The following is a 12,886-nucleotide window of genomic DNA, read 5'->3' as shown; positions in this document are numbered from 1 at the left end:
CAATTATATCATCTGAATGCGAAGAAATAACACGAGTCGATATGGGGCTTAGGAAGAGGTGGAAAAGGGATTTGGGCCAGCTCATAGATACCTACCAAAACCTGGTGCTATTGCTGCAAGCAGACCTGCTTAGTTTCACTTAATCACAGGCACAAACATATTTATTACAGGTTTCACATCAAGGCCTATTATAGTCCCAAGCGACTTCAACTGATAGATAGTACCCTATCCTCAGGACGCCCTCACTTATCCATGGACCCTGCAGACTGTATGCAGCAAGACTGGCACTGCCTGCACAAAACCTTTGGTCCGATCTGATCCCTGTGTCTAACAAGATACTTTCTTATCATGTGAGCTTCTCCTGATATCGCTAGAATTTGTAGAGGATGTCCCCAGGAGCCAGCAGAAGCTGGTCGCCCTGATGCTAATCTTGGGGATGTGTAGCCAATTCAAGGAGGAGGTACAGAAGATTGAAAGTAGGAGAGAAATACAAGAAGGGTAAGTTAGTCAAAATATGGGAGAGGAACCAGACAGGACAGGGACAGTAGAAAACAGTTATGCCACGGGAAAGGAAAATGGGAGTGGGGAGAAAAGGTGTAACAAGGGCAGACTTGAGTGTGGGAGGGGGACATGGCAGGGTGGGAAGACCGCAGAAGCACATTGTTCATCGAGAGAGGAAAGAGGCAACATTGAGGAACTGCCCTATAATCAGGTTGCACGAGAGGGTTACATTTCCTTGCTCTCACTTAAAAGTACTTTTTGTGAAGAACAATAAAAAAAGTCCTTTATGTACAACTATCATGTTTTTCATGTCACCCCATTTTCGTTTATTAAATCAGTAAAGTAAACAAAACAACATCATCTTGGCTGCAATCAGACTTTATTGGCATTACATATCCAAAAACTGAAGATGCTTATCTTCATTGCAGCCGTGTACCTTACATTCAGGTTTCCTTTCGCTCCAAAATAAACAAAAAAGAAACAATTGCACAGATTAATGTACAAACGTACATGTTCATCCCTTTTCATACACTTGTGCATTTAGTTAATACATAGAATAGAGGTTTGGTTTGGGCTTACTGACACAGTCAGAGCTTTCCTATTGGAATGTCTTTTAAAAAACATTAAAAAAATTCATGCTTGCAGTGTTTTATTTTGTAACAAATAGTTTGGCTCACTAATAGCTTTTATTCCTTTTATCTACAGTCAATCGAGCATATACTTCAGGAATGTGTAAGGCAATATGGTAAATTGATAATTGGCAGCAGGCTCGTAAACGAATCAAACAGATGTCCCATCCTTTGGTTCTTTGCTGTCCTCCTAGAAAATAAATGTATTTACATAATTTAGTACGTCAGATTACAAACTAAATGCCAAAATCAGGCCTGGTTTCATCCCAACTTGATGACAAAGGTTACGACAACAGTTTCTCATAATTGTGTATCTTGAGATGTTCACAAGGGCATAAACAGAGCCATTAATTAAATCACTGGAAAATAAACAACCACATATTTCCTACAAAAAGAAACAAAAGTGACATGGAATTCTCCAGCCTCTGCATACACTTTTCCTACCGTGCTTATTGTAGCCTAAACGTTACATTGTTAATTATCTGTAAGAATTAAGTGGAACCATTACACTATGGAAATAATTTATTACTCTGTCAGAGGGACAATGTAAAGCAGCTTCTAGAGCAGAATCGCAATTTGTAACCGCCACTTTAACAATTAAAAGACAGAGCTTTTAAACTTGCTTTATTTTAGCTTTCGCGGATTTTTTTTTCCGACAGACACGAGATGAGTACTACATTTTCACTGTAATGTATGAAAGGACTTTAACGCCTCCCTCGCGTTCTGTGCCTGACCCTTAGAAGTAATCTGGAGGAGAAACGTGCTGCTCTGCAAAAACTCTAAACTACCACCTACCACTGGAGAAGAGGCATTGGTTTCCATGTTCTAAAGCGCAACACTGGCACACGTGGCACATCACATGAAAATCATTTGCAGCAAATTACAAGTGGGGTTGAGGTGGGTTTACTTTTACATTAAAATTTAACATGTATTAAACAGATCTGCTAGTCTTATCATAAATACATGTAACCAAATCTGCAACAGTGGGCTGGGAGAAAGCAACAGGGGGGATCATAATACTGAATACAGCACCCCATAAAACCTTTTAAACGGCTTGCAGGTCACCTGAACGTTGTGTGACCTTAAAACTCTTGAATGACTTGGTATATCCTTATAATACATAGTGGGGTTACTTTATCCAACTTATGGCAGCAAGAAAAGGAAAATGAGACCGTATGTTTAAGGTGTGGAAGTGTTTGGAGCCATTTACCTACCCTTAACCTACTCAATCTCTTCACATGTCCTACAAAATTATCTCCCACTCAAACTCCAACTTTTATGTTCCCAAAAATCTCTCATCTTTGGAGCCTGGGCTTGCTCTCTCCAACCCGGCAACAGTGCCAGGTTACAGTGAGCCCTTGTGCGCGTGTGTGTTTGACTGGCCCAAGACAGATGGCCAAACATACATGCGCACTGTGGGGAGTGCTCTGTGCACTCCCCTCACTGCTCGTCACCCCCATGGCCCGCTTCTTTAAAAATAAAACAACAATAAAGATTGTTTATTATCATTTGATTTTTAAATGCTTGCAGTTCCTGCTGCTGGCAAGGTGCGACGCTCCTCGCTATAGCGGAGGAGCCACCCCTGACATATATATAAATCCCTTCCTGCCACCTATTAGAGGACCTTCAGTCCAGATTTTCTTCTTGCAGAATGCCATAATACCTCATTTAGCCTATTGCGCCTCACGGTCGTTACAAAAACTGAATGTTCTTCAAGAAATCAGACAGCGAAGGAAAGAGAACATGAGCACCTTACTGGGATGGTCTCACCACGCTAAAGAGTACATGTCCGGAGGAGCAAGTGAGCGAATGAACTGGTATTCAAGTTAGCAAAGTGAGAGGTAGCAGAAAAGGGCCTGGGTCGCTTTAGTTACTCCTGTACTTACAGAGGTGGGCCTTGGTAGCCACGGCGGCAGATACTCTCGGTGCGGAGCACTCTGGTGTAAGCCGGCGCAGTGGAGGGGGCACAGACCGACCGCAAGTTGGAGCGTTGGTCGAGAGGTGCGCTTGGCCTCCGATGCCGAAGAAACGTGGCAGCAAGAAAACCCTTTTGTGGAAGAGACAGCACAAGCACTGGGGCCGACAGGACAAGCACCGCATAGGAGGTGTGTCATTAAAGGAGGTCCGCTGAAGCTGCAAGTGGAGATTTTGGTGCAGCAGCTGCAGAATTGTCCGGAGAGAAGGAGAAGCAGCTGTGACTCTTAAAGGCCACTATCCCTTTAAAACTGCAACTATAAGATTTTTGAGAAAATATTGTCTAACAGATTGAGTGGTGTTGGTGGGCACCTGCGTGATGATTAAAAAGGGTTTGTAAAGGGAAGGTACATACATGAGTTAATACAGGGGCTGCTTGGCTCAACAGACTTAATCACAACATGTGAGGTACCATTGGCAGTAGCTACTTTACATGCTACAAACGCGTTTGACAGAGTGAACTGGACATACCTACATACTTTAAGAACTTCAACTTTGTGAAAACATTTTGTAGGATACGACACAGGATATATCAGATTCCCCTTGCAAAAGTTCTGGTGAATGGCTCTCTAACCCTGCCCTTTAACACAGCAAGGGAAACGAGACAGGGGTGGCCATTGTCACCATTGTTATTTGACTTGTATATAGAGCATGTAAAATTAGAAATGAGCGGAATATAGTACCTTTAGGTGCAACAGTTGGCAATGGAAAGTCGCCTTCTATGCTGATGATCTTATGGTATATACGTCTAATTTAAAGGGGGCTCAGCCAGCTCAGAGAGGTTAACAGTAGAGTTTGGAAGGGTGGTGGGGTATTTGGTTAACAATGATAAGACAGAAGTCATGGTCTGAAATATGCCAAAGGAGGGTGCACTCATTAAAAACGAAATGAGATATTTGGGTGTTCCTATCAACAGGACATTAATAACATTTCTGAAATAAACTTCGCAAAGGTTCTGAGGGACTCTTTCAAGTTTATGAAGAGTAGGGCGCATATACCACTTACTATTCTAGAGTCAATCTGGTTAAGATGTGTATTCTGCCTACATTTACGTTTATCTTCAACTCAGTGCCACTGATGTTTAGGAAAAAGTGTTTGGGTAAATTACAGGGCAGGATAAACAGCTTTATCTGGGCCTAAAAGAGTGTATGTATTACTTGGAAAAAGATGAGGAGAAAAAACACGAAAGTAGGACTGACACTTCCTGGTTTCCAGTACTATGTGTGGGCATTTTTTCTGGAAAAAAAAGCAAATGCTTGTTGAGCAGCCCATGGTAGTCAGGGGTGGGGACTGTTTATAGAGCCATTATAACAAATTTTCAAAATGAGGGCTTTGGTTTTTATATATTTATATAAATTTGGTGACCCTAGGTTTTTCAAAAAGTTGAGTTTACAGCAAGCGTGCGCCTATATGGAATTTCCCAGGTTCCCTGGAAAGGACTAGCAATAGTTTCACAATCCCCCTGATGAGTGGGGCCAATTTTATCAAGGTAGCATATTGCTGTCCTGAGAGGACATTAATTTGGAGGTGGGTGGAAAAGTTTCGAAGTTCAAATATCTGCAAGTGCAAAGTTGGGTGCATACTCTGGATAACAAGGTGGGGGGTGCTGCATGAGTAGGAAGAGCTACTAAATCAAAAGGCTCTGATGAAGAAGGAAGTCACAAAATGGTATTGGTTGATGGTGGACCTTACAGATGGAGACTTCCTGCTGCCAGAGGAATTATGGGGAGAATGCTTGCCGGGGATGCAATTAAGAGATTTATGGCAAGCATCTACAAATCTTTCGTACGGCACAGTTAAACCTGCCTATCTAAGAGAAATTACTTGTTTTCCATCCACACAGCTTTTTGGACCCCAGAAAGGCTATCAAAAATGAAGACTGGCGGTATGGTCAGTTGTAAGAAATGTGGGCTTGAAGGTGTTAACTATTTGCACATGTTTTGGAATACTCAGTAATCAGCAAATTTTGGGAAGATGTTCGTAATGCAGTGGGTGAGATACTTTCTATAACATTCCAGGTAAGCCCCTTTCGTTTTTTGTTTTTTTTCCCAAAAGTTGCAGGATCAAGTCAAGTTGACCAATGATAGTGCCAAATTACTCCTATGATTTTACTAGCTCACACGAAGATATGTAGAAGATGGCTCGGTAACCTTCTGCCTCTATGCTTAGAGTGGAGGGCTGTTGCTTATATACAATATGAGCCGCAATGCAAAGGACGTAGAAAATAGAAGGTGCAAGTTCTGGCTCCACGAATGAAGTGGCTGGAAAGATAAATATCTGGAATGATGGGGGAGAGTCCCCAGTGAGACCCTTAATGAGGCGGCTATCTTACATCAAACTGTCCTATGATTACACCCAATAATTGCCTGTGACTCTCTGATATTGGGCTGTAATGCCAGGGTACACTGGAGAACTGGGCTAAACCAGGCAGGAGGTTCTCCCACCTTAGATATAACACAAGAGCAGTTTCAGATAATAGATCTCGAGGGGAATACCTGGAGGCGAATGACAGCAAAAAGAAAAAAAAAAAATCAAATGTTCTGCAAGTTCTTTTCAGAAGACATTATCTGTCCTTTGAACAGCATTCAGTAACAAAAGCACTTTATTCGTACAATGAGGTCAGTATTATGAATACATTGATATCAGTACTACTATTCATTGATTAAGCATTTTCGTTAAAGTTGCCCACATTTTCACTGCTTCCTATTTCAGTTTAAGTCTTGATCGTCGAATACATTTTTTTTTTATTTTAGCCACCGCTTTCCGATCATATTTGACCTCCAAAAGTATATATATATATATATATATATATATTTTAATTTAACACCGATTAAGAAATTGCCATTCTAATGCTGGGTGTTGATTTGGAAGGATCCCATGCTTTGCTGATGAACGCACGTAAACAATCGGCTTAAAAGAGAAGTCAAAGAGGCCATTCTTTTTATATGGGATCAAAACGTGGGTTGAGCTAGTTGAGGTCAAAGATTATCTGAAACCAAAATCATCGGAAAGGTCATAATTGGACTAAAAATAGGAACAATGCCTCCGTTGCAATTATGTATTTACTGTTTGGAACAGGTCAGCAAATATTCACTACTCTGGTTTTTTTTTTTGCTGAAAAATTAATGAGCAAAGAAAGGGAAGCATTAATTTCCAATTTCCTTTTTTTTAAAAAAACTTTTAGTTTTAGGGTCCGACCGTCCAATTGCTGTTAGATGCATGCAACACACAAAAGAATTATGACGTGTACTGCAGTTAGTGAGGCAGGAAAAACAAATAACTAGCAGACTGTTTCTTGAAGTAGACCATGCAATTTCTTTACATTTTCCCTTTCCTTAGACAATTACTGCTGGGTAGCTTTCGAAAGCTGTTGCAACTTGGTCGCAGCTTGACCCAAGTCTCGTGTTAGTGTCTTTTCTTTTTAAGTCTTTCCCACAAAATCACGGGGGCGGGGAGGGAGGGAGGTGGGGCAAATGGTTATTCTGAACAATCCTGCAAATTATTGCAAAGTGTCTGAGCTTCATGTCTTGTTAACCCAACAGAGATTGGCTAAACTGATCTATTATTTATATTTAGCACAAACGCCAAACTTAAAATAAAACAATCTCACGAATTTAGCAGATGACAATTACCTTTAGCTGTGCAACCTCTTCCACGTCAGAGGTTAATTCTCCCTCAAACCTTAGTTTCGCCAACTCAGCTCGGACGCTGAAAGCAGATGCTGCAGCCTTGTGTGAAGACAGGATTAAAAAATTGAAGGTTAAACTGAACTTCCGAATATTGGGATTGAAAACGTGACACATATTTGTTAAAATGAACTAGAATTAAGTCTTTATTTTTGCATGGTATCACACAACAAATTCTGTAGTAGTTACTATTGTAGTACATTTAACAAGAATACATTATCTTTAGTGAGACGAGACTTTCCGTCAGAAGCTTCACCTTTTTCACAGAATTATCAACATTTTTAGCTATCAGTAATTAACTAATAAAATACTTTTTGTTTTAGGAAAGCTCTTAAAATCTAAATTTTTAATTTTTAACTACTGTTCTTTGCTCACTAATACTCAGCACTGTCAGTGTCAGGACACCCTTGGGGTAATTGAACTCAAGAACCTAACATAACACAAACGAACATGAAATCTATCAAATTTGAGACAATCTATAAAGTTAAGGTACACAGGAGTTTGATGCACAGGAATGCAAGTACACTTACCAACGGCATGAAACCTTTGAAATGGAGGACTATGACAAAATCTGTGTGTGGATTTAACAATACTGAGAGAGCAAAAGAGGTTTGTGTGTTGGGTAAGATGTTGTATGTACGTCAGCCATAATTGTGCATGGGAGAGGCATTCACATTGAGGGGACATGGACTTCACGATTTATTCGGAGTCTAAATATAAATCTGTGTCAGTGGAATGCAATAACTATCAGAATGTTGAGGATAGTAATTAGTTGCTGAAGATAAATGATGAGAGTGAGAATACTTGAGGCTCACCACCAGCCACTTTTTTCAAATAAAAGAGAATGTAGCTGTGCTTAATGGGAACAGTGTAAGAAAACAGGCTATCATTGAAACACTTGTAGCAGACCCCAAGACTGATGTGTAAAATAAAAATATTCTGGTCGACTTTGTTAAATTATTATCGTTGACTATGTCAAAGGTCAAGATCTGATCAAGAAGTCTTAAGGCACATATCTGTCCACGATCCCGGACAAACAGCATTTCCTCTATGACATTTATTATGGCAATTTCATTGCCCCTGTGAGGCCTAAAACCTAGAAGGATGCCATTAAGGAGTGTATTAGTTTTTAGGCAGGATGAATGAGAAGCCACTTCCAACTCAGGAATCAGTGCACTTGATTGCAGACCTAAGGTGGATCTGTTTGGCAGGTGCTATGTTCAGCATTTATTTAGGAAGTGGGCTTACAAAGCACGTTTTTATTTTTGATTGACCTCACCAGAAATTTAGGGATGCACCAATTATTCTTGTGACATGAGGCAAGATTCCACAAATGTCACTTTGATGCTTCACATTGTAAAGACTGAGGTGAGTGGCAGCCAGTTTTGCGTTTTTGATGTTTTATCAAGGTGGTGACCTCTGAAACTAGTCGTAATCAAGCTAACAGCATACTGGCCAATACCGGCCTGACTTACAGCATTTGTTTCAACTAAAGAAGTACCTAAAGCAAGACATCAGTCTTTGTACAGCTTGTGACATGTTGCACTGCTGTGTTAGTAATAACTATGATCATTTCTAAATTCTTCTGAAAGAGTTCTGTAGAAGAACAGAATATTTTAATTATCTGAGAAAGGATGTGGGCATTTTTTACTTCTGAAAAGGCTGTGTTTCATCCACAGTACGTGATGCTCAGGTCTATCAGCATCTTTTGAGTGCTCTGACCATTCGTTTCGGAAGTAGGAGCTCTTTAAAATAACATTTACTGAGTTGCCAAGGCTACCACGCCAAGAACTGATAGTAAAACTGGGATTTGGTAGAGATGACCTAGGATGAATAGTGGATCATCAAAAAAGAGAGTGGGTGAGATCAGTGAACGATGTCAACAGCCTCGATACTGTTACACTTTCCTATCCAAAAAAAGGCAAATGGCGGTTTAGTAACATTCAATAGGAATTTATATAGCACTGTGAAGTGGATGTGAGGACGACCTGACCAAGCAGGGCCGGAGCTGGCTCTTGGTGTTGCTAGGTGTTTCAACTGGTGAGAACAGCAGATCTAGACTGTACCATGCATTGTTCATAAGAGTCTTGATAAGTGTGAAGTATCCCAAGTTATCCCGAAATTGAGAATAAGCATTGTGGAGATCATCCACCCAAACAATCAGGTTGCCTTGTAGAGGTGGTGGAAAGGATAGATACAATCAGCTCTAGGAGATTAGCTGGGAAAGCACAAATAAACTGCCTAGTTGGGTGGTAGATCTTTAAACAAGCATTTACTCATGGGATGATTTCTTACCATGTGTCAATTAACCACCCCTGTTTTTTCTTTTTATAGACTGTACCAGTGTGTTTTCGAATGTTGTGTTAGGTGAACAGAATAGGGAGGGCACAGATTTCAAATAAATAAAAGTACCAGCAGAATCAATCAAGGTGGCAAGCAGATTTCTATCATCTCATACCATGTAATTATAAATAATGGGGACGGGACAAAACAACCACACAGCACATAATCTTCATCCTATGCACATAAAATCAGAAAACTAGAGAGGCTTTTACATGCTACTTTCAAGCATGTTCACAACTTTTTAAGAAACTGGTGAATGAGGATTGCCTCGGTGTTAAAAAGTACTAGTGCACGCTTAACATGGGGAAACAACACAGAACACATATTTAATGCAATTAAATATCTAGTGGCTGCAACATGAACAAACTGAGTGACACAGAAGGAACTAATGTATTGCTTTTGCGCTATCTTCAAAATCGTCCCCTGCCAATTAGGGCTTGTGATACTGGGATATTTAAAAAACAATGAAATCCAGGCTCCCACACTTTTTAATGAGTTACCTAATAGATGCATGCTATGATATTATTGTAGTTACATTTTTAAATTTCACAAAGAATATAAGTATTACACGATTTTAGTATGTAATTTGTTAATAGTGAGTGTAATAAGAAGGTAACAACGACTCACAGTTTCGGTTTTCTTCCAGAACTAACACAGGCATCATAGCTTTTAGAACACTGGTTACAATCTATAGTTTGTACTGAATGCAATCACTCAAATCAAACATATAAACAGCAATACATATTGGGATATTTAATCTCTTCATTCTCTGATCTCCGGGCATTTTCTGTCTACCAGACCACTTCTCAGGATGCTTTCCAGAGACGTTAGCAGTTCTATCATATGGGCTGACCTTTCAAACAAGGCATACTACCGATAATATATTTTTCCTTCTCATTTATCTGACATTCATGGATGAAGAAATATCTTTTTAAGAGGCAATATGACTATAGATTTTAACAATAAGCACTACAGAAATCTGAGTCAGTTATGTAACATTACAACACACCACAAAGCGGTCTCATTTCTGATGAGAGTTATATGGTTACAGCACTTTTTGGCCTAATTTTTGCAATACATCAAGAAAATATAAACCTATAAGCCAATAGAGCAACCATTTCACGTGATTAAAGTTATAATATTGTTAATAACACATGAATCATAACATGCACAATTCTCAATCTACATGTTTACTTTGTGCTCCTTTTTAATGAATGTGCATAAACAACGAAACACAACTATCAGGGCAAGAACATTCAACAAAAACCTTAATTCAGTACCTCATCGAACTCTTCGGCTAATTTCTCCCTCAGTGTTTGCTCTTCATTTAGAGTTGCTTCTGTTTGCTCCAGATGTGCTTTCAACTAGGCAAAAGCAAAAATATCTTAAGTAAAACAAAATCTAAAAACAAAACAAAACAGTCACCATACACACCAGTAAGTCAAAGATCAATGAATGTATTTCTTTGTAGGCACATCTATTATTAAAAGGATGTTTGGAGAATTTTAATGTATCTTTTTAAAAACAAACGGATATGCACTACCACAGTGGACACAAGACAAGTTATTTGTCGATTAGGACTTGACACAGGAAGTTCCAGAAATAGGATTTTTTTGTTTGCAGGCTAAATCTTAAAAATTGTGCTTTTTACAAGGTATGAATCACTTCCCTTGGCATAGGTCTACATTGTTACTTGTTTTCTGTCGTACAATGAGAAGGGACCTAATAGGGTGAAACTAAAGCTGGGAGTAGTGAATTACACTTAGGTGAAAACAGGAAAGTTAGATATAATAAGTGGTGGATTTGATAGTTCAGTGGGTATTTTTTACTGCTTTAAACATATCAGTGACTGGATAGTATTCAGTAACAAGCATTGGCAATGTTAATCTGTCTCGCTTGTATGTAAAAGTAAGCAAGACCGAGTGGCATTGCTAGTGATTGGTTTTCTGGAGCTGTATTATTTCTTCATATTTGTATTGTCGTGGAAGGATGGTCTATTAAGAAATCTAATCAATTACCAGCTCCAGTTTGTGCTGCTGATTTTCTAGTGACTAGCATGTGGTTCTAAAATACAGCAAACTGGTGTTTAAAGTGGCTCGGGTTGTATTTAATGCTGCATTCGTAGTAGGACAAAATTACAAAATATACCAACAGAGAAGCAACTGTGACTAACATGAAAGCCATCCAATCTCGACCACAAAATAGGATGGTATACTGTCACCTCATGGTGCTTTTGAACTCAACTCAGCTTCAGACACGGACTCTTGTAAGTCCTAACGAATGTCCAATAGTGGTAACCTTAATGATTTCAAATTTTGAGCCTAGAGCTCTCGAATAAAGATTTATGATTTTAATACTGTGTTTTTCAAAAGAGACCACATGAAGCTATTTAATCACAATTTGGATATAAAAAGTGAATACATCTGTTTTAAACAGGGAGTTGGAATAACCAAGAAAAAGACTGACTGGTGATGAGCACCTGACAAGTTATTTTGGGAAAATATCTAATCTTCCAGGGATAATTAAGCTGTAGGCCAGGAAGAAAGTCTGTGGGCCAACTTCGCTTCACAGTGACCAGGCATAGAGTCTCGAGATGGAACTGATTTTCGAAGAGCCAAACATTAATCAGACAGCAGCATTATGAAGGGGATAAATACTGAAGCCAGCACTGTGGTCTAGAATAAAGCTTTTTGTCATAGGCCAGTTCAACATTCACTAATGCTACAATAATCACATCATGCAAGTGATAAAACAGAAAATGTAAATCTCAATTGAGCTAAAATAGTTTGAAAAATGATCCTTTAGCCGATCAGATTATTGGGGGGCAATGAATCAACTCAAATGTTTAAACACTGCAGAATCTGTTTCCCCCCAAATCATAAGAACTGTAATTGAAATACGACTTTATTCTTAACAGTCTATATTGAGTGGTTGTTATGAAATATATAAATAAAAGATCTAATTCACAAAAGCTCTCACTTGTTTGCTTTCTGAATATCTAGAAAATTCTTGCAGGTTGTTCCAACTTAATATCTGTGGAGCTCTTGGACTATCTTGCAAGTTATTGTACTAATTCATCGCCATCTTTTGCTTCTGTCATATTTTAGTTTTGAATCTCAAAAAACACTCAGGCGGTCATTCCAACCGCCTAGCGGGAACCGCCGAATGACCGCACCGCGGTCAAAAGACCACGGCGGTCATTCTGGCTTTCCCGCTGGGCCGGCGGGCGACCGCCAAAAGGCCGCCCGCCAGCCCAGCGGGAAAGACCCAGCAACGATGAAGCCGGCTCCGAATGGAGCCGGCGGAGTTGCTGGGGTGCGACGGGTGCAGTGGCACCCGTCGCGATTTTCAGTGTCTGCAAAGCAGACACTGAAGATCATTATGGGGCCCTGTTAGGGGGCCCCTGCACTGCCCATGCCGGTGGCATGGGCAGTGCAGGGGCCCCCAGGGGCCCCACGACACCCGTTCCCGCCATCCGGAATCCCCATGGCGGCGCTGCAAGCAGCGCCGCCATGGAGGATTCCCTAGGCCAGGGGTAAACCGGCGGGAAAACGCCGGTTCCCCTTTTCTGACCGCAGCTTTACCGCCGCGGTCAGAATGGCCCAGGAAGCACCGCCAGCCTGTTGGCGGTGCTTCCGCGGTCGGTGACCGCCAGGGTCAGAATGACCCCCTCAGTCTCAAGTAAACTAAATGAACAGTGGAGCTCATTTTTCATTCTTTATCCGCCCTGCTACTGAGGACAGTGCATTGGTA

At 40.3% G+C, this 12,886-nt stretch overlaps 1 protein-coding gene across 5 annotated transcripts in view; it reads right to left on the bottom strand.

Moving 5' to 3' along the window:
- Positions 1 to 863: 863 nt before the first annotated feature.
- RRBP1 (ribosome binding protein 1) overlaps positions 864 to 12,886 on the bottom strand; it is a 287,797-nt gene continuing 275,774 nt past the window's right edge. For 3 of the 5 annotated variants that reach the window (XM_069234754.1, XM_069234756.1, XM_069234755.1), the window contains 3 exons: positions 10,414 to 10,497; positions 6,737 to 6,832; positions 864 to 1,320 (listed from right to left, as the gene is read on the bottom strand). In XM_069234754.1, coding sequence (XP_069090855.1) covers positions 1,282 to 1,320; positions 6,737 to 6,832; positions 10,414 to 10,497 — 219 coding nt within the window. In that variant the 3' untranslated portion in view covers positions 864 to 1,281. The remainder of the gene's footprint in view (positions 1,321 to 6,736; positions 6,833 to 10,413; positions 10,498 to 12,886) is intronic. The other 2 variants (XM_069234753.1, XM_069234752.1) reach the window with 1 other exon arrangement.

This window comes from Pleurodeles waltl, chromosome 5 (assembly GCF_031143425.1).
Source record: "Pleurodeles waltl isolate 20211129_DDA chromosome 5, aPleWal1.hap1.20221129, whole genome shotgun sequence".
Taxonomy (NCBI): domain Eukaryota; kingdom Metazoa; phylum Chordata; class Amphibia; order Caudata; family Salamandridae; genus Pleurodeles; species Pleurodeles waltl.
Note: the sequence above shows the minus strand (reverse complement) of the source record. Positions and strands in the feature narration are given on the sequence as shown.